The 20,866-nt window shown below is 42.9% G+C and overlaps 1 protein-coding gene across 2 annotated transcripts in view; it reads left to right on the top strand.

The window, feature by feature from the left end:
• The window catches only part of PRKCQ (protein kinase C theta), a 149,753-nt gene that overhangs the window by 90,795 nt on the left and 38,092 nt on the right, over nt 1–20,866 (top strand). For both annotated transcript variants that reach the window (XM_063610033.1, XM_055296445.2), the window contains exons 9-12: nt 3,382–3,491; nt 4,267–4,384; nt 5,941–6,101; nt 10,344–10,517. In XM_063610033.1, the coding sequence (XP_063466103.1) occupies nt 3,382–3,491; nt 4,267–4,384; nt 5,941–6,101; nt 10,344–10,517 (563 nt within the window). The remainder of the gene's footprint in view (nt 1–3,381; nt 3,492–4,266; nt 4,385–5,940; nt 6,102–10,343; nt 10,518–20,866) is intronic.

The raw sequence follows: 20,866 nt of genomic DNA, 5'->3' as shown, positions 1-20,866 counted from the left end.
GCCGTCTTCTTAAGTAGGGCCTCCTTTAGCCTTTTACCCTGCCTTCTCTCTCTCCCCACGATAATTCCCAAGAAAACAGTCATCCAAAGGGACTCTTTGCCCTCCAAGAAACTGAGTTACGGCCTGATAGGTTAGTAACAAAGACTCAGGACCTTGTGGTGGAGATGGTGGTGGCCTTTCTTCACGGTCATGCAAGTCACAGAGAAGCCTAGATGTGGCTACAGTTTTAAGGAGCAAAGTAAAACTCCATCCCCCTGTGTTCAATCCTAGCTGACAACCTCACTTGGTGTTACGGTGATGCCTAAGAAAGGGGAGCTGGGGCTACCCAACTTAAAACCTAACACCTTCTAAAGAGGGTGAATGTGAGTTATGCGAGTTATGCCAACAATGTGGAATTTGGAGCACAATCATGAAAAAAAAATCCTTTCTATAGTAAAGATTTTAGGCCGGGCATGGTAACAGACCTGTAATCCCAGCGCTTTGGGAGGCCAGTGTGGAAGGATGGCTTGAGCCCAGGAGTTTGAGACCAGCCTGGGCAACAAAGTGAGACCCCCATCTCTACAAAAAATCAAAAAATTAGTTGGGTGTAGTGGTGTGCACGCCTGTGGTCTCAGCTACACAAGAGGCTGAGGCAGGAGGATGGCTTGAACCCAGGGGGTCGAGGCTGCAGTGAGCTACGATCGCATCACTGCACTCCAGCCTGGGCAACAGAGCAAGACCCTGTCTCAACAACAACAACACAACAACAAAGATTTTAAATACGCAGAAAATATTTTGCTTCAGGTGAATTTTTCTGGCTCTTATCTATGCCTATATACTAGGTCTAGTAATGGTTAATAGTTGACTGGGCGAGGTGGCTCACACCTGTAATCTCAGCACTTTGGGAGACCGAGGTGGGCAGATCACTTGAGGTCAGAAGTTGGAGACCAGCCTGGCCAACATGGCGAAGCCGTGTCTCTACTAAAAATACAAAAATTAGCGGGGTGTGATGGTGGGCACTTGTAATCCCAGCTACTCGGGAGGCTGAGGCAGGAGAATCGCTTGAATCCAGGAGGCCGAGGTTGCAGTGAGCCAAAATCGTGCCACTGCACTCCAGCCTGGGTGACAGAGCGAGACTCCATGTCAAGAAAAAAAAAAGTAATATTTACATAGAAAATTCTGCTTTATTTTATTTTATTATTGAACTATTTGAAGAAGAGTGGACCAGTGAAAACTACAGGTGAGGGTTGCCCAAATTTCACCTAAATATTTTAATATCTGCATCTATGCAATAAATGATGAAGATGAAAAGGAACTTGTATTTGTTAAGCACCTACTCGATGCCAGTCATTGTGCTAAGCTTCTTTGCATACATGTATGCAAATCAGCAGATAAGATTAAGACTGCATGATTTCATAGCACCTAGTGCCTGCTTCTATTACAACACTCTCTACTCACAGACTCTGTCAGCTGGAGTTCGGAAATCTTGATATCTGATTTTTCTGTATTTTAATGGTGATGTTTCTTTTTTGTTGTTGTTGTTGAGACAGAGTCTTGCTCTGTCTCCCAGGCTGGAGTACAGTGGCACGATCTCAGCACACTGCAACCTCCGCCTCCCAAGTTGAAGTGATTCTTCTGCCTCAGCCTCCCGAGTAGCTAGGATTACAGATGTGCACCACCACACCCGCCTAATTTTTTTTATTATTATTTTTAGTAGAGATGAGGTTTCATCATGTTGGCCAGGCTGGTCTCAAACTCCTGACCTCAGGTGATCTGCCCGCCTCGGCCTCCCAAAGGGCTGGGATTACAGGTGTGAGCCACTGCACCTGGCCTTTAGTGGTGATGTTTCATAAGCAAAATTTGAATTTCTAAAACTAATAATTGTCTTTACACAGTCACATGGGCACACGCTCTCCAGTCCAAGAGGGATCTCTTGGTCACTGGCAGCGGAAGTTAGATTTTATGCTACTGTTTTCAGGATTAATGAATCAGAATACTCACCCTGAATCATAGGATCCCCAAGCTAGAATCCTGTATAGATCATGAGTTCTGTGCTGGGGATCCTTAATTGGGAGCCCCCAGAGCGTGCATGACTTGCCCAAGGTCACACAGTGTCCCTGCTGTGCAAGCTGCCACCAGCACCCCATTTTCCACCCACCTGACAGGTGTTCAAGTATTTCCCTCTCCTCTTTTGCTTTAACATCTCATGTGACTTATAAAGATGAAAGAAAACTTTGGTTCTTTTTCTTTGAGTTACCTTTTATAACTAGGTTGTAGATGTGAATTTAAGCCATCAATTCATGCGTGCAAGAAATATCACTTTCTTTATGTCTTTGAGATCCACTTAGTTAAGATTCTCATCTAGTAATTCTTGGGGCCCTCTACCCTTCCCATAATCACAAGAGGTTTTGAGGAGGCATGGGTACAGGGGCCTGGAGACTGGGGAATGTGCTCTAACACCTGGTTGCTGTTGGCGTCCTCATCTAAGCCCACACTGGTGAAGCCTGTGGCTTTCTGTTTCCACACCATGTGTAGAGTTTTGTGATTTTTTTTTCAAAGCTGAGGCCCTCATGCCTGGTCCAGTCTTGCTAGGTGTGTTCTGCCATGACCTCTCCTGGCATTGCTAGCCTCTTCCTACTCCATCCCTTCCCACATATATGCTCCAGCTTCACCATCTGATATCCATCTGCAGGCTGAGGCTGCCTCCTGGGCTTCAACCTAAAGGCTGGGGGAAGCTCTTCATGGCCCAGGTGGGAAAGGGGATGTTTTGGACCCAGACTGGAGTGGGCAGGAACATTCTTCTGATGCAGGGCAGGTGAGCCCCAAAGTGGGGCTTAGCCCAGGAGAGTTCTTGGCTTCACCCAGGAAGAATTCAAGGGCCAGCTGTTGGTAAAAGGAAACAGCTTCATTGGCCAATGGTATTACAGTTCTGTTGGTGTTACAGCTCCACGACTGCTCCTGCAGAGCAGGGCTACCCCAGAGGCAGAGAGTAGCAGCTCAGGGCAGTGCTGCAATCCTATTTATACCCACTTTTAACTACATGCAAATTAAGTTCCTAGAAAAAGGGTGGTAACGTCTGGGTGTTGCCATGGCAACAGTAAACTGACATGGCACACAGGTGGGCATCTTCTGGAAAGCTGCTTCTGCCCTGTCCCTGTTTTAGCTAGTCTTCAATTTGGTCTGGTGTCTGAACCCCACCTCCAGAGTTGAGTCCCACCTCCTACCTCACTTCCCTTCCAGCACGAGGATCACTACTAGGGAGAGCCAGGGTCAACTTCCTCCCAGCCATGGCACCTTAGGCTTTCCTCCGTATCCACAAGGCTCTGTCTTACCTCCAGAGAGATTTGCTTAGCACCAGGGAGTTCTTCCACTCTTGCTCACTATCTGCCTTCTTCCTTCCAGCATGTGGCATGAATGTGCATCACAGATGCCAGACAAAGGTGGCCAACCTTTGTGGCATAAACCAGAAGCTAATGGCTGAAGCGCTGGCCATGATTGAGAGCACTCAACAGGTAGGAGCATGTGCCGTGGACACGTTCCTGCCATGGCTGCTCAGCAAGGATGTCCATGCCTTCCTGCTGCTTCACCTGTGGCAGCCCTATGGGAAATGCTAGGATGTATTTCTGAGCACCGGCCTTGCCCTTGGCTTTCATATCCATGCCCATACCCCCCATCTTTTAGATATTTATTTAATGCATTTGTATTATGCAGATCTTTATAAAATCTTAAATTCTTCATGGCATGAGCATTGCAGAACCAAATACATTCATTAAAGTTATTGAAGATTGATTGACAGCTTTATGTGAATATATTTGGGTTATAGAATAGCCTGGGGGAAAACACTTCTGTATGAGCATCATCCCGAGAGTCCTCATGGAACACCGAGTCCAGGGCAACTTTTGCCCTGCTGTTTACTGCCTTGGCATTAGCTGAATTCCTAGATCCAAGGATAAACCCTCTTTAAGACTTGGCATTGCCTGTATCAGCTGTTTTCCCATCCATTAACCACCTGTCCTTATTTGTGATGGAATGACGTAGACAGCATGAGAGAATCCTGTCAGCCCCAGAAAAGTGTGAAGAAGGCAAACGTGTTCTGTTAATGCATGAAATACAGTAGACAGACTCTCCCAGAATATGGGGTTCCAAAAGAACGTTGAGGAAAAGGAGAGCTTTCGTGACCCTATGCATTTAAAAATTTTAAATGGCCTTTGTCCCCATGGTTAGCAGGCTGAGCTGTTCCATCAATGGTGGGTGGGTAGGTGGTCTGACTCTCTGTTTGTCATCTAGGCTCGCTGCTTAAGAGATACTGAACAGATCTTCAGAGAAGGTCCAGTTGAAATTGGTCTCCCATGCTCCATCAAAAATGAAGCAAGGCCGCCGTGTTTACCGACACTGGGAAAAAGAGGTAGCTGTCCTGGTCAGCAGTCTAATCAATGTCAGTCATTAATCTCAATTAACCCTAACTTGATGCCCTTGGATTTAAGTTATCAGCTTACTTGGTCTGATAGGTGATCCACCTCCAGCTACCAGTTAAGAGGCTCCCACTTCTTAGAAAAGAAACCAAAACCTTTTACCTTTGTAAAAGGCAGGAGGTGGGGGTTAGAAAATGGGATAGGTCTGGAGGGAACAACCACAAATGTTTTCTTAGAGTTTCAGCATGTTACATTCTATCAGTGTCAAATGGTTTTACAGAAATAAATCTGTCTTAAAATTTGATGCAGGGAAGGCCACAGAAGGCATTCTTACTCTGCACCTTTGAGACTTAAATTTAAGGGTAGGAAAGAGAAGGACTCAAAGCCACTCTCATGACACTATGGCAGTTTTTCCAGCCTACTGTTTGAAAGCAGTTCATGAGTGGATATGACCCCAAGTTTCTGAGACCTGAGTCGTTTCAGCATACGTTCTAAAATACTTAGTGTCCTTGGAAGAGTATGAAAGATAAACCTAGGGATTTAAAAATATAGAGATTATTGTAGGCAGGAGAAATTCCTAAAAAGTTCTCTTATGTTTTCTCTGACTTCAAATCAACTTAAAAATGTAAAAGAAAGGTTTGGGTTACATTTAGGAAGGGTTGCCAGGCAGTCAAGGAGACCATGTCTTAGCAATGACCAACAGAGGCAGCATCTTTTTTTTTTTTTTCTTTTTTGAAGACAGAGTCTTGCTCTGTGGCCCAGGCTGGAGTGCAGTGGCACAATCTCAGCTCACTGCAACCTCCGCCTCCTGGGTTCAAGGGATTCTCCTGCCTCAGCTTCCCTAGTACCTGGGACTACAGGCTCACGCAACCACACCCAGCTAATTCTTTGTATTTTAGTAGAGATGGGGTTTCACCATGTCGCCCAGGCTGGCCTCGAATGCCTGAGCTCAGGCAATCCGCCCACCTCGGCCTCCCAAGGTTGTCAGATTACATGTGTGAGCCACAACACCCGGCCAACATAGGTAGCATCTTGACTTGAATTCTGGGATGAATAACGCAGTTCAGATCTTTAAAAATCTGCTAGATTTCATTTCCTCTCTCTCTCATGCTGTAAATTGTAGAAATTGATGCCACTGTGTTTGTGAGCCATGCAAACAATTGAAAATCATTTTTTTCCTAAAATTTGGTTAAAATCCCTAGATGTCCTTGATGTGGCATTATTAACAGTGCTTGTGTATTTTGCATATATGGTCTTTTACTGATTGGAATGTGTTTCTTAAGTTGAACTATTTCCCAATCTATTGAAGAAAGAGACATAGTCCACACTCCAAAATCCAAATGCCAGGCTCACAGACAGGGGGTGCTGCCCTCACAGACAGATGGAGAGGTATTAAAGCTGCCTGAACTGCAGGAAACCCTCTAAACACCCCCAATTACTATGATGGAGCCTCAGCATGGGAAGTAGAAGAGAAAGCATGTGCTCTCAGTAACTAGAATGACTTCCATTACTCTATGTTCATTTTTAACCACCAGCTTGCCATTTTCAGAGCCTCAGGGCATTTCCTGGGAGACTCCATTGGATGAGGTGGATAAAGTGTGTCATCTTCCAGAACCTGAACTGAACATAGAAAGACCATCTCTGCAGATGAAACTAAAAATCGAGGATTTTATCTTGCACAAAATGTTGGGGAAAGGAAGTTTTGGCAAGGTAAGCTACTGCACGGGAGAATGCTATGGCCCAACTCCAGGAACTGATGAGCCAAGTTCTTGGTCAAAGAAACTAAACTTGCAGTCACAGGACTGCATGTGAGTGTCAGAGCTTTCCTGAGGAGGCTCTGAATAAATAGGGACCCCGAGGACTCTAGACCCATAGTGGCCTCAGCTTTCTGGAAACCTGTGTCTCCAAAGCTACTTTGCTTGGAGAGTGTAATTCTCACACACCTATGAGTTTGATGTCTTTGGGCACCAAAGAAATAAGAAGGTGCCTCAGCCACTTCGTGTTTCACAAGGTGTTTGCATTTGTTTCATTTTGTTTTTTCTTCTTTTGCTTCATTCTCAAGCCTGGAGTATTGTTTTAGTTTGTATGTGATTTTTTTCTCTCTCTATTAAATATCTTCTGGCTTGTATAAGCTTCCTTGGGGTGTGATAGGGCTCAGCTCTGTGTCCCCACCCAAATCTCACCTTGAATTGTAATAATCCTCAGGTGTCATGGGAGGGACCCGGTGGAAGGTGATTGAATCGTGGGGATGGGTTTTCCCGTGCTGTTCCCATGATAGTAAGTCTCATGAGATATGATGATTTTATAAAGGAGAGTTTCCCTGCACATGCCCTCTTGCCTGCCACCATGTAAGACGTCCCTTTGCTCTTCCTTTGTCTTCCACCATCATTGTGAGGCCTCCCCAGCCGTGTGGAACCGAGTCCATTAAACCTCTTTCCTTTATAAATTATCCAGTCTCGGGCATGTCTTTATTAGCAGCGTGATAACAGACTAATACAGGCTGCTATAACAAAATCTCGCATACTGGCTGGCTTAAACAGCAGAAATTCATGTTCTCACAGGTCTGGAGGATGGAAGTTCACCATCAAGGTGTTGTCTGGGTTGTTTCTTCCCAGGCTGCTCTCCTTGCTTTTAATGGTCGCCCTCTCTCCGTGCCTTCATATCATCTTCCTGCTGTGCATGTCTGCATCTAAGTGTTCTCCTTTTTTGAGATGGAGTCTCACCATTGTTGCCCAGGCTGGTCTTGACCTCCCGAACTCAAGTGATCCTCCTGTCTCAGCTCCCTAGTAGCTGGGATTACAGTTGTGCCACCACACTCTGCTTAAATTTTCTCTTCTTATGAAAACACCAGTCATATTGGATTAGGACCTGCCTTAATAATCTCATTTAACCTTAATTACCTCTTTGAAGGTCCTGTCTCCAAATACAGTCACATTCGGAGGTCCTGAGGACTGGGACTTCAGCATAGACACAATTCAGCCCATAAGAAAACTGTAGCTTGAGAGTCCTGGAAAAAAAATTGTGGAGAAAGTCCCTCCTCTAAATTCTTCCTGCCATACATGCAGGTTGGGGGTTGTCTCCATCACTCATAGATGACAAGGAGAGGAAAGAGGGAAAGGAGGACAAGCAAAAAAAAGGGGGTAGGTGAGAAGAAGGAAGAAGAGATAATTTAAGAAATTATAACCAACTATCAGTAACTGCGGAAAATTTTCAAGCTAGTGATTTAAGGAGGGATGATATGGCATATAGGCTTTTAGGTAATTTTTGATATTAAGGATATCTCATGTATTAATGGGGCTACTATTTGTTTAACATTCTTGGATGGGACTCCCAGGAAAATTTTAATCAGAGATGACTGTTCCATGAATCTGTGCAGCCAAAGGCAGCATTATACACCACACCTGCTCACCAGACTTTGGTAGGATGTCTTACCCAGTTTATTTAATATTAAACAAACTAAAATGCAACTGAGCGGTCACCACAGCTGAATAATATTGTGCTCCATTTGGGGTTTGGATTTAAATACTGATGCCTTGCCTTTCAGCAAAATCTACTCTGTCCAGCTTATGGTAGCTGATATTCATGAATTCTTTTTGTTCATTTCCACAATAATATGAACCACAGTAGGCTCATTTGGTGCTAATCTAAGCGTAATAGACAATTTTACAGCCAGTCTTCATTAGAATTTAGCAGCAATTAATGTGCAATTATAACCTGTTACCAAAAATTGAAAGCACATTATATAGATGGAAATTGTCTTTTCAGCTTCTTAGTTTATGTCCGGTTTTAGGATGTTTTACTGAAAGAAGCAATTACTAAAAGAGTACTTTTAATTGTTAATGAAATGTTTATCTTTCTTTGTTTCCATGTGGATTTCCACATTTGAATAAGGTTAATAAGACAGATGATAAGTTAAACCTACAAGCCTTAGTTAGTATCCCAAGGCACAGCTGGGAGCCCCAGGTTTCCCCCACTCTATGTCCAAAACTGTCTACTTCTTTTCATCAGGACCCTGGGTCCCTACACACGGAGACGAGAGGAGAGGGAGATAGTAAAGCAAGATAGGATGGGTATGTTTGTCTTTCTCACAACACTGAGAATACTCCAAAACTTGTCTTTTCTCTGTCTTCTGGCTTTATATGGAAAGTATGTTTCCTCACCAAGACCTCTATACCCTTGTTCTCAAACAACTTTTAAGCCTAAGAAAACAAATTGTGTGTTCTCTGGGGATGTGAGCATCATTCATTTGCCTGAATTCCCATCTAAGTTTCATCCATTCCCTTCTATCAAGTCAGCCACCATCAAGCCACGAACCTGCACCATCGCGTTTTAAACTTAGACACTCGCATGTTCAGGGCTGTTGTCACATCATTGACTTCAGCCTTTCCCAAAAGTCAATAACAGAAACGAATGACTGAATTTTAATAACTGTGATTCAGAGATCGTTTTAGAGTCTACTTTCCCAGGTCTCATCTTACCTGACTGTCACGACAGTCCTGTAAGTCAGAGAATGCAGTAATTGGAAACTGAAGCCCAGAGGGGCTAATTCATCTGCCCACATTTCCACAGCTAGTAAATGTCTGTGAAATAAAACTAGAGCTAGAATTTTCTGTATCCAAATGCCACGCCCTTACCATTGCCAACAGTGTGTTGCTGCATCATTTGCAAAAACTAAAATTGTTGAAACCCTCCATCATATGCCATCTGGTGTCCTTTGATATAACAGCCACAAAATCAAGTGGGAAAAGTAAATTTTGGAGTTAAATCTTCCCTCGTAGCTCCAAGAATCTGAGCAAATTATTCTTTGAACTCAGTGTTTGTTGTTGGTGTTGTTAACTTCTGTCTTGCAGAGTGCGATGAGCTAAGAATTAAATTAGATAATACAATTAGGTCATAAGTGTAAAGTAGGTAGCAGGCTGTATGACACACAGTAGGTGCTAAAATGTTTGATTCGCATTTTCGTGTCCTTTGATATGAGAGCCACGAAATCAAGTGGGAAAGTAAACTTCAGAGTTAAATCTTTCCCTAGTAGCTTGAAGAATCTGAGCAAGTTATTCTTTGAGCCCAGTGTCAGTCACATTTTAGGACCTACTATGTGCCATACATTCTGCTACGAATAATTCGTTGCTGTGTTGTCAGAGAAAATGGTGTTTACTTATTTTTTTTTTTTTTCTTTTGAGACAGAGTCTCACTCTGTCACCCAGGCTAGAGTGCAGTGGTGTGATCTCGGCTCACCACAACCTCCGCCTCCCAGGTTCAAGCAATTCCCTCACCTCAGCCTACTGAGTAGCTGGGACTACAGGCACCCACCACCGTGCCCAGCTAATTTTTCTACTTTTTTTTTGTTTTTTTGGTTTTTTTAGTCGAGACGTTTCACCATGTTGGCCAGACTGGTCTCGAACTCCTCACCTCAGATGATCTGCCTGCCTCGGCCTCCCAAATTGCTGGGATTACAGGCGTGAGCCACTGTGCCTGGACGGTGTTTATTTTTTAAGTACACAAGGAGAACTATATCCCTCCATTCTTCTTTTGGCCTGGAAAAACTGGGTAAAACATAAAGCTAGGATTTATGTGCACTTGCAGTGATGTTTCAAGTACAATTTCTCCTCTCCACACTCTTCTTTCTTCACTGTGCACTTATCTCTGGATTTTTATTATACCCTCACTCAGATCCCTGAGCAGGCAGGGCACACTTTTCAAAACCCATTCAATTGCTTAATAATTTTGTGAAACCCTTGGAAAGAGTATGAAGATAGTATGAAACAGTGATGTCATGTCTGAAACCGGTGAAGTGCTCCATTTTGTCTCAGGAATGGCCTATGCAGGATGGATGGGGGTGGAGAAGGAACCCCTTTTCCCACCCAACACAGGTGTCTCTCAGGACTCTGTCTCTTTTTTAAGAAGTGGAAATCCAAATTCTAAAATAAAGTTACTTCTTCCCTTTCCTTCTAGGTCTTCCTGGCAGAATTCAAGAAAACCAATCAATTTTTCGCAATAAAGGCCTTAAAGAAAGACGTGGTCTTGATGGACGATGATGTTGAGTGCACGATGGTAGAGAAGAGAGTTCTTTCCTTGGCCTGGGAGCATCCGTTTCTGACGCACATGTTTTGTACGTTCCAGACCAAGGTATGGCTTCTGCTCCAACAACCCTGCCTCCCCTCTGACCTGTCTCAGCGTGGTACCTCCAATGGCGCCCTCGTTAGGAGATGCGGTTCATTGCCTCCATATTTATCTTACGTTTCGGTGTACCTGCCATCCATCTAAACATGTTTCATCCCTTCTACACACCATGGAAGTATTACTTACAATGTTTTAACGTCATCGATTGGGAAAGATCTTTACTTCTAGATTTGTTTGTCTGTTTTCCTGTTTTTTAGAATTTGGTTTCATTTAGCATAACAACCAGGCTTCTCAGCAGTCCGTGACTTGGGGGAAAACGTGACAAGTGTTTATTCATCTACCCTGCATGTATTTGAAGAGATAAAAGTTGGAAAATAGATCAAAACGCACATGCACTATTATTTTTCTCTTCAAGGCTGGCAGAAAAAGCAGCCTTAGAATGGGCTCATCAGTGAGCAAGCCCCTGAGCTGGGAGGCGGAGGTTGGATGCCTCTGCATTCCCACTTGGCACTGGGACTCTTTCCTGATGCTGAATTTGCCAGAAGGCTGTGCCGTTCTGGGAGGACTTGCATCCTGGTCTCCTTTTTCCTTAAAAAAAAAATTGTCCTTTTCTTTCCTGACTCAAAATTATTCGGGATCATTGTAGAAAATTTTTATAAACTCAAAGAAGAAAATCACTTATAATCCCACCACTTAGATATACTCACCATTAATACTTTGAAGTTTCTCCTTCTATAGATTCTCTCTGCCATGGACTTTTAAAGACAAAAATAGCAACCCACTGTAAATACCTACTGCTCTGTACTCTGCGTTTGTTACACTCTATTTTGTACATTTTCTTACATCTTTGGATATTCTACAACGTGATTTAACTAGAACATCTCTAATTTTTTGTTCTGATTTAAATAACACTAAAATGAACATCTTCAAAGATTAGTTTTCACGCACATGCATTATGATTCTTCTCACCTGGTTTGTCTCCTCTCTGCCACCCCATCCCGGCTGTCCACCACCTGCACTAATTAGCAGCCCCAAGTGGGACCATATGACTAAGGGCCAAAGAACACAAGGGGTGGAGGCTTTCCCATTTTCTGTTTTCTTTTTTTTTCTTTGTTTGTTTGTTTGTTTGAGATGGAGTCTCACTCTGTCACCAGGCTGGAGTGCAATGGTGCAATCTCAGCTCACTGCAACCTCCGCCTCCCGGGTTCAAGCGATTCTTCTGCCTCAGCCTCCTGAGTAGCTGGGGTTACAGGTGTGCACCACCACCCTCAGCTAATTTTTATATTTTTAGTAGAGACAGGGTTTCACCATGTTGGCCACGTTGGTCTCAAACTCCTGACCTCAGGTGATCCACCCTCCTCAGCCTCCCAAAGTGCTAGGATTACAGGCGTGAGCCAACACACCCAGTCCTTTTCCTATTTTGTATCTCGAGCCGTGACAACTGGAGAGTGAATGAGGGAAAACTTCTAAGGTGACTTGAGCCATGGGAAGAATTAATGAGGGAACCAGGGAATGAATGAGGAAGGTGGATGGCAACTGGGGCATCCATCACCACCTCTGCAGTTCCCAGTAGATTCTCAGCATATGTGCAATAACCACATCAATGAATAAACGCACTTACCTAAGATAAAGAGAAGCCAGACCATGGCAAAGCACTTACTGAGCATATGCTGTGCTCAAGGCACTGTGGAGGATACAGAAGTATATAATACAGCTCCCGACCTTGAGAACTTCACACTCTAGTAAGAGTCAAGGCTGCATTTCTAACAGTATGAGTAATATTAGAAGAGAAGGCAGATGCAAAGTACCAGAGCTGAGAGAAAGTAGAAATGAGAATTTGAATGGGCAGAAAGCGCCTTGGGCATGAAAGGTGTGGCTGCAGGAGAGGAAGTAGAAAGGAGTGAGGTGTCCTGGTCAGTTGTTGAGGGGAATGCAGGCCGACTTCCTACCGCAAGAGCAGGCTGGAACTTCCCACGATGAAGGCTAGAGAGATTTTGTACTAGAAACTCCCTCCTGGAGATGATAAATACCCATTGGCCTGGGAGGGTGAAGGTATGTCACCTGCAGGCAAAGGAACAAACTCTGCCACCCTCTGCATGCTGTTGTCTAGATTTTCTGCACACCCTGGGGCTCCCTGTAATCTTTTCCCTTTGCAGTATTTTGGAGCTTGTAGCAAACTGCTAAACACACTTTTTCTTTTTTGCCATAAATAAAGGTTTTTATTGTAAAGCTTTCATAATAGTGAAAAATTGGAAACAACACAAATACCCAATGATAGATTTATTGAATAAATTATGGTCAGAGAAAATAATACTATATAACCATTTTAAATGATGATATAAATGCTTAAATATTAATACAGAATGATGTTTATGAAATCATAAGTGAGAATATATAATATTTCCTTTTAAGCAAGAACATATGCATGTATAAGCATGAAAAATAATGAAAAACTGACAGTTGTTAATTGTGAGGCAGGATTATAAATGATTTTATTTTAATTATATCTTTCTGTGTATGTTACTATAAACACACTTTAGACTGGGCTTCTGGGCACTTAGCAGTTGTGCTTTTCTTGGTGCCTTTTCCCCATTTTTTTTTTTTTATTTTGCATGTATGACAGTTTTCATGTCTTACGGGGGAGGCTATTGGGAATCCCACTTGGTAGAAGATAGGTATGCTGCCTTCTCTCGCCTGTCCATCACAGCTTCAGGCAGCATTTGTTTCTGTCCCACTTATGAGAGATCTCCTTCACCCATTTATGCCTGAGGTTGCAACTTTTTGAATTTTGAAATCAGAACTTGGCGATGACCTTGAGCAGTAGGATATAAATAACTCCCACATGCTTAGCGTTCCAATAATGGAACGCTAGGCATAAGTGAGTTCCATGCAGCTGGGATGCTTTACCAAGACCTGAGCAACAAGTGCATCCACAGCATTGGTGCTGGGAGAGAAAAAAACTTCAGCAGAGAATGTGCACATGAAATCTAAATCTGACTGGCTCAAGACTCAGATCTCCAGGGAATGAGTCCCTTTAGAAAGAGAGGAAAGAAAGAAAGGAAGAAGCTTGAATCACCTTTTCCAACACCCCGAGTTTTTTTTGGTTTTTTTGGGGTTTTTTTTGTTTTTTGAGACAGAGTCTCGCTCTGTCGCCCAGGCTGGAGTGCAGTGGCACGATCTCAGCTCACTGCAAGCTCTGCCTCCCGGGTTCATGCCATTCTCCTGCCTCAGCCTCCCGAGTAGCTGGGACTACAGGCGCCCACCACCACGCCTGGCTAATTTTTTGTATTTTTAGTAGAAACGGGGTTTCACGGGGTTAGCCAGGATGGTCTCGATCTCCTGACCTTGTGATCCACCCGCCTCGGCCTCCCAAAGTGCTGGGATTACAGGCGTGAGCCACCGTGCCCAGCCGAGTTGTTGTTTTTGAGATGTCTTAATTTATTATTCAAACCTTGCTTGTCAAAGTAACTGATTAAATACCACAAGTGAATGCAAAAGGCAACAATTGATATGTGATATGGATAATGCTTTGTTCTGGGAACATGTTGGGAATGACCTTTCTTGAGAGGACAATTATCTGTGTGTACTAGTGAAGACATCAGATGAGATAAATTAACTATGTACTTCTCCAGGGCATTGTTATTTTTTAAAGGAAGTTATTCATCTGCTCTCTGCCTCCAAAGAGCGCACCTGTTGAATACCAGATTATTCAGGAGATTCTGAGAACAGGTATTCACTTGTTATTAATCAGGGGCGTTTGGATTAAATTGTTAAAAGTTTTTAAAGTTTATAGATGAGGGATATATCACCTATCTAAGGGTGAAAATATGATAAAGCCATTTAGGAAGCTACAAAATGTGAAAATTCCTGTGGACTTGGATTCTGAAGTTCAAGCCCAGCTCTGCCATTTATCAACAGGGCTCTGAGGCACCCACTTCACCCCTGCCCAGAACAGAGAGTAAGAGTTACAGGCAGAGGGGCTGGGAGATGTAAACCCAGGGGCCCTAATGAGATGGCACTGTCTGGGGACATAGACGTGCAGAATAATTCATGGAATCTGAACCTGAATCTGAATGAGGCTCAAATCAAAAGAATCTTCAAAATTAATTTTCTGTGTGCTAGATCAAGATGACTTTGTGCATCATCCAGGCTCTGGCATAAATTACTGGCTCAGGGTCTAACGTAGATCAGCATTCTGAGAGCCTGCTGTCTTGGCAAGAGGGAAGAAGGGCTAGCTCTTCTTTTACTTTTTTTCTAACATTTCTTTGTTATTAATATTTACATTTTCTGTCTTACATGAAAGTCTGCAGGGCTTGAAATTGCGCTATCCCTTCTCAGTACCCCCTTCAGTGTGGATGCCAGCCAACTTTTGCACTACTAGATTTCCAACTTAGATTTTTAATAGTTTCCATTACTTACATTTTAAAAAGTAAAAAAATAGGAAAATCCACAATAAAATTTGTCTACAAGAAGAGTTGTCATGTCTTTTAACTATATCCACCTACAAGTAGATTTAAAACAATTAGAAAAAATAATTAACAGTAAAACTTTGAAACATCACAGAGAAAAAATAAACACTGAAAAAAACAATTCCCCTCTTTTTAATTATGCTGCAGTAAAAGAAAGATTAATAACTCAAGTATCCAAAGTTTCTGTGTTCTATCTCTGATAAAACTGTGGAAAAATAAGAGGATTTATTTCCAAAGTTTGTTTGGAAAGGAAAGATGCATCTAACACAGTAAGGATGCTAATTCTTTTTAATTTCAAGGAAATAACTTTCCCTTAAAAATTAAAAGTGAACTAAGGTCTACCTTCCTCTGTGTCTCCTTTGAATTCTGAAAGGCTGATCTGTATTCTGACATTTAAGAAGCGTTACTATTTCACACCTAAGTAGCTCTAGATCCTATAGGAACATCTCTGTCTCTGGGTCGTTCCCTCAGGTTGGATTTGAAGGCAGGCCGCTGTGGTTTTGCAGGCCTCTGAAGAGTGGCCTCCCAGGGTGATGCCAGGAGGCAGAACGCTAGTGTTCCTGGATTCACATCACTGCCCGTGACTCCCACACTCCCAATATGCACCAGTTGAACATTCTTGGTCAATATCACTTTGAAATTTTTCTTTTATGAAAAAGAAAACTGAGTTTCACTTTCTATTCATAGAACACACAAAGCTCTACTTCCGGTTATGGCTGCAGAGCGTGAGTGTGTGAGTTACTTTGAACAAGTCACCTAACATTTCTTTGTGACACTGCTTCTCCTTTCTTGCTTCCCAAAGGATAATGTAAAAAAGAATAATAATAGCAATAATAGCACTTGCAGAGAAGTTTGGATCTTTTTTAGAGAAAGTACCATACTAACTACAAGATATTATTATCATTTAAAATTAAAAAGAAAAACTCCTTCAACTTGACAGTTTTTAAAAAGTATGTCATCCTGGTATTTCCATAGTTTTAAGGCAAAATCCATCTAAGAAAGTTTTTAATTTCAAGCATTTTATTCAGAAACTGCTTCATCTGAAGCTCTCAAAAATGCTTCAATCCAGGAACCCTTCAGTTGAGCTAGGAGCCCTGGAAATTATCACAATTGTAGCAAAGAAAAGAAAACCCACGGAAACCACATCCTCCAAAAGACGTGTCCCTGCACTAAGACAAGAATTAACTTTTCATGCTGCCCCCATCTGTAGCGACAGAGAAGCCTCTTTTCTTTAACGTCCTCTGGCGGCGTTCTGATCCTGAGAACGCTTACACGTTGTTATTTCAGAAACTGGGGGTCATTTAGACATTCTTCAGGTTCCCCTGCTATGTAACCAAACTGTGATTTGGCAAATGTTAGATTTTACAGCAAATTTACCAAAATGAGTCGATATACAGCTGTCAACCTGAAATAATCAGAAAGGCCAGAATCTAATTTAAAGAGCGTTTATTCAAAGTTTGAGGATGGCGCACCTGGAAAAACCCCAAAAGAATGGAGTCAGAGTTGTAAAGGAGGGAACCTTAGGGTTTCCATAGGTAAGAGACGGAGGCATTTTTAGCAGGATTACATTTTTCATACAAGGCTGGTGCATAGTTCCAGGAGCTTGGTTACAGGCAGTGTTTCTTTTTGGGAAAGGGACATTTAACATCTTTTACAGAGTGTGCTATAGTCATGGGTTTTCTGTCATCTGGTCTAAGGAAAATAGGACAAAAAAGGAGAAGGTAATCTTTAACAAGTTTCATTAATTAAGAAGGTAGGAGACGGCCAGGCACGGTGGCTCACGCCTGTAATCCCAGCACTTTGGAGGCTGAAGCGGGTGGATCACCTGGGGTCAGGAGTTTGAGACCAGCCTGGCCAACATGGCGAAACGCTGTCTCCACTAAAAATACAAAAATTAGCCAGGCGGGGTGGTGGGCACCTATAATCCCAGCTACTCACGAGGCTGAGGCAGGATAATCACTTGAACTCAGGGGGCGGAGGTTGCAATGAGCTGAGATCATGCCACTGCACTCCAACATGGGTGAAAGAGTGAAACTCCGTCTCAAAAAAAAAGAGAAAAAAAGAAGTCAGGAAGTGTTTGTCCCTGACGTTGTTTAATTCTCTCTAGTCATTGTACAGAACAAGAGAAAAAAGAAAGCAAGTTAATCTATAATCTGAGAAACAGAAGTTGTAACCATATGTGACTCAGATCACAGTCACGTCTCTCTCAAGGCGTAAAATGCATTTTAGGAATTCCAATAGCTTTTAAATGTTATTTATTTTCACACAGTAATTTATGGGAAATTAATGTTGCATTCTCAACGTTTCCTTAAGGTTTTCTCATCCAAATACACGGGAAATAATGGGCAATGAGTGAACACATATTCAGGAATTCTTGGACTAAAAGAACGAGACACTCAGTGCATCTGAAATGCTGCATCTTTCCTACCTGCTTGCTTTTTTTTTTTTTTTTTTTTTTTTTTTTTTTTTTTTTTTTGAGATGGAGTCTCGCTCTGTCACCCAGGCTGGAGTGCAGTAGCACGATCTCAGCTCACTACAAGCTCTGCCTCCCGGGTTCACGCCATTCTCCTGCCTCAGCTTCCCAAGTAGCTGGGACTACAGGCGCCCGCCACCATGTCTGGCTAATTTTTTGTATATTTAGTAGAGACGGGGTTTCACCGTGTTAGCCAGGATGGTCTCGATCTCCTGACCTTGTGATCCACCCGCCTCGGCCTCCCAAAGTGCTGGGATTACGGGCGTGAGCCATTGCGCCCGGCCCCTACACGCCCGCTTTTTAAGCTCACAGATCTGTTCTCATCTTGATGTGACTCTGTAATATTCTTCCAGGCTCATGGCCCATATTATCTGCCCATTCCTTTGTCAGCCATTCTCACATAGTCTCAAAAGTATTGTCACCGGCTTCCCAGAAGACACGACCATTTGACATCTCCTTCAAGAGAGTGCTGCAGGAAAGTGCGTGTCCTCTGTGAAGTTACTAACCCTCCTTTGTTTTTTGTTGTTGTTGTTTCATTGCTGTTTGTTTGTTTGTTTTGAGAAGGAGTCTCACTCTGTCACCCAGACCGGAGTACAGTGGAACGATCTCTGCTCACTGCAACCTCCATCTCCTGGGTTCAAGTGATCCCCCTGCCTCAGCCTCCCAAGTAGCTGGAATTACAAGCATGCGCCACCACGCCCAGCTGATATTTTTTTTCTTGGTATTTTAGTAGAGATGGGGTTTCACCATGTTGGCCAGGCTGGTCTCAAACTCCTGACCTCAAGTGATCCGCCCACCTCGGCCTCCCAAAGTGCTGGGATCACGGGCATGAGTCACCACGCCCAGCCTACTCTCCCTCCTTTGAAACCTTGCTGAAAAACTACCTACTCTATAAATCACTCTCAGATACACTAAATCCTACTTGTCATTCAGACGCTCAGGCTTCTCGGCTTATGTGACCCAGAAAGATGATTTTGCTCCTGTACTGCTGGGTGTCTTCTGTGACTTCTGTCATATGTTCTGTTTAAATAATACCCTCTCTATGTAAATAATACATTCCTTGATACCAAGATGCATGTTTCGCTCTTTTCTTTTGTTTCATTTGCCCCTAGAATGCTAGATAACATTCAGGGGCTTGGCACAGGGGGAATGGAAGAGAAAAAGAAAGATAAATGGTCTGACCGTAGATTACACTGGCTGACTCAGGTGCCAGGAAGGCTGGTCCCGAATAGAACTGCAGAGGAGAAGTCTTCTTTGACAAAGCCTCTTCCCATCCCTCTCTGACCTCCTGTTTCATTATTTTCCCCTTCATCCCAGAGTTCACATGATCTTGTACCCTCTATAGCTATCAGGTCTCTGCCTTGATTTTTTTAAATTTTATTTTATTATTATTATACTTTAAGTTTTAGGGTACATGTGCACAATGTGCAGGTTTGTTACACACGTATACATGTGCCATGTTGGTGTACTGCACCCATTAACTCGTCATTTAGCATTAAGTGTACCTCCTAATGCTATCCCTCCTCCTTCCCCCCACCCCACAACAGTCCCGAGAGTGTGATGTTCTCCTTCCTGTCTCCATGAGTTCTCGTTGTTCAATTCCCACCTATGAGTGAGAACATGCGGTGTTTGGTTTTTTGTCCTTGCGATACTTTGCTGAGAATGATGATTTCCAGTTTCATCCATGTCCCTACAAAGGACATGAACTCATCATTTTTTATGGCTTCATAGTATTCCATAGTGTATATGTGCCACATTTTCTTAATCCAGTCTATCGTTGTTGGACATTTGGGTTGGTTCCAAGTCTTTGCTATTGTGAATAGTGCCGCAATAAACATACGTGTGCATGTGTCTTTATAGCAGCATGATTTATAGTCCTTTGGGTATATACCCAGTAATGGGATGGCTGGGTCAAATGGTATTTCTAGTTCTAGATCCCTGAGGAATCGCCACACTGACTTCCACAATGGTTGAACTCGTTTACAGTCCCACCAACAGTGTAAAAGTGTTCCTATTTCTCCACATCCTCTCCAGCACCTGTTGTTTGCTGACTTTTTAATGATCACCATTCTAACTGGTGTGAGATGGTATCTCATTGTGGTTTTGATTTGCATTTCTCTGATGGCTAGTGATGATGAGCATTTTTTTCATGTGTTTTTTGGCTGCATAAATGTATTCTTTTGAGAAGTGTCTGTTCATATCCTTCGCTGACTTTCTGATGGGGTTGTTTGTTTTTTTCTTGTAAATTTGTTTGAGTTCATTGTAGATTCTGGATATTAGCCCTTTGTCAGATGAGTAGGTTCCGAAAATTTTCTCCCATTTTGTAGGTTGCCTGTTCACTCTGATGGTAGTTTCTTTTGCTGTGCAGAAGCTCTTTAGTTTAATTAGATCCTATTTGTCAATTTTGGCTTTTGTTGCCATTGCTTTTGGTGTTTTAGACATGAAGTCCTTGCCCATGCCTATGTCCTGAATGGTATTGCCTAGGTTTTCTTCCAGGGATTTTATGGTTTTAGGTCTAACATGTAAGTCTTTAATCCATCTTGAATTCATTTTTGTATAAGGTGTAAGGAAGGGATCCAGTTTCAGCTTTCTACATATGGCTAGCCAGTTTTCCCAGCACCATTTATTAAATAGGGAATCCTTTCCCCATTGCTTGTTTTTGTCAGGTTTGCCAAAGATCAGATAGTTGTAGATATGTGGCATTATTTCTGAGGGCTCTGTTCTATTTCATTGATCTATATCTCTGTTTTGGTACCAGTACCATGCTATGTTGGTTACTGTAGCCTTGTAGTATAGTTTGAAGTCAGGTAGCGTGATGCCTCTGGCTCTGTTCTTTTGGCTTAGGATTGACTTGGTGATGCGGGCCCTTTTTTGCTTCCATATGAACTTCAAAGTAGTTTTTTCCAATTCTGTGAAGAAAGTCATTGGTAGCTTGATGGGGATGGCATTGAATCTATAAATTACCTTGGGCAGTATGGCCATTTTCATGATATTGATTCTTCCAACCCATGAGCACGGAATATTCTTCCATTTGTTTGTATCCTCTTTTATTTCATTGAGCAGTGGTTTGTAGTTCTCCTTGAAGAGATCCTTCACATCCCTTGTAAGTTGGATTCCTAGGTATTTTATTCTCTTTTTTTTTTTTTTTTTTTTTGAGACGGAGTCTTGCTCTGTCACCCAGGCTGGAGTACAGTGGTGCAATCTCAGCTCACTGCAAGCTCCGCCTCCCGGGTTCATGCCATTCTCCTGCCTCAGCCTCTCCGAGTAGCTGGGACTACAGGCGCCCGCCACCACGCCCGGCTAATTTTTTGTATTTTTAGTAGAGATGGGGTTTCACCGTGGTCTCGATCTCCTGACCTCGTGATCCACCCGCCTCGGCCTCCCAAAGTGCTGGGATTACAAGCGTGAGCCAC

Source organism: Symphalangus syndactylus, chromosome 10 (assembly GCF_028878055.3).
Source record: "Symphalangus syndactylus isolate Jambi chromosome 10, NHGRI_mSymSyn1-v2.1_pri, whole genome shotgun sequence".
In the NCBI taxonomy this organism is placed as follows: Eukaryota; Metazoa; Chordata; class Mammalia; order Primates; family Hylobatidae; genus Symphalangus; species Symphalangus syndactylus.
The sequence above is the reverse complement of the archived record's forward strand: the minus strand, read 5'-3'. Positions and strand labels throughout refer to the sequence as shown.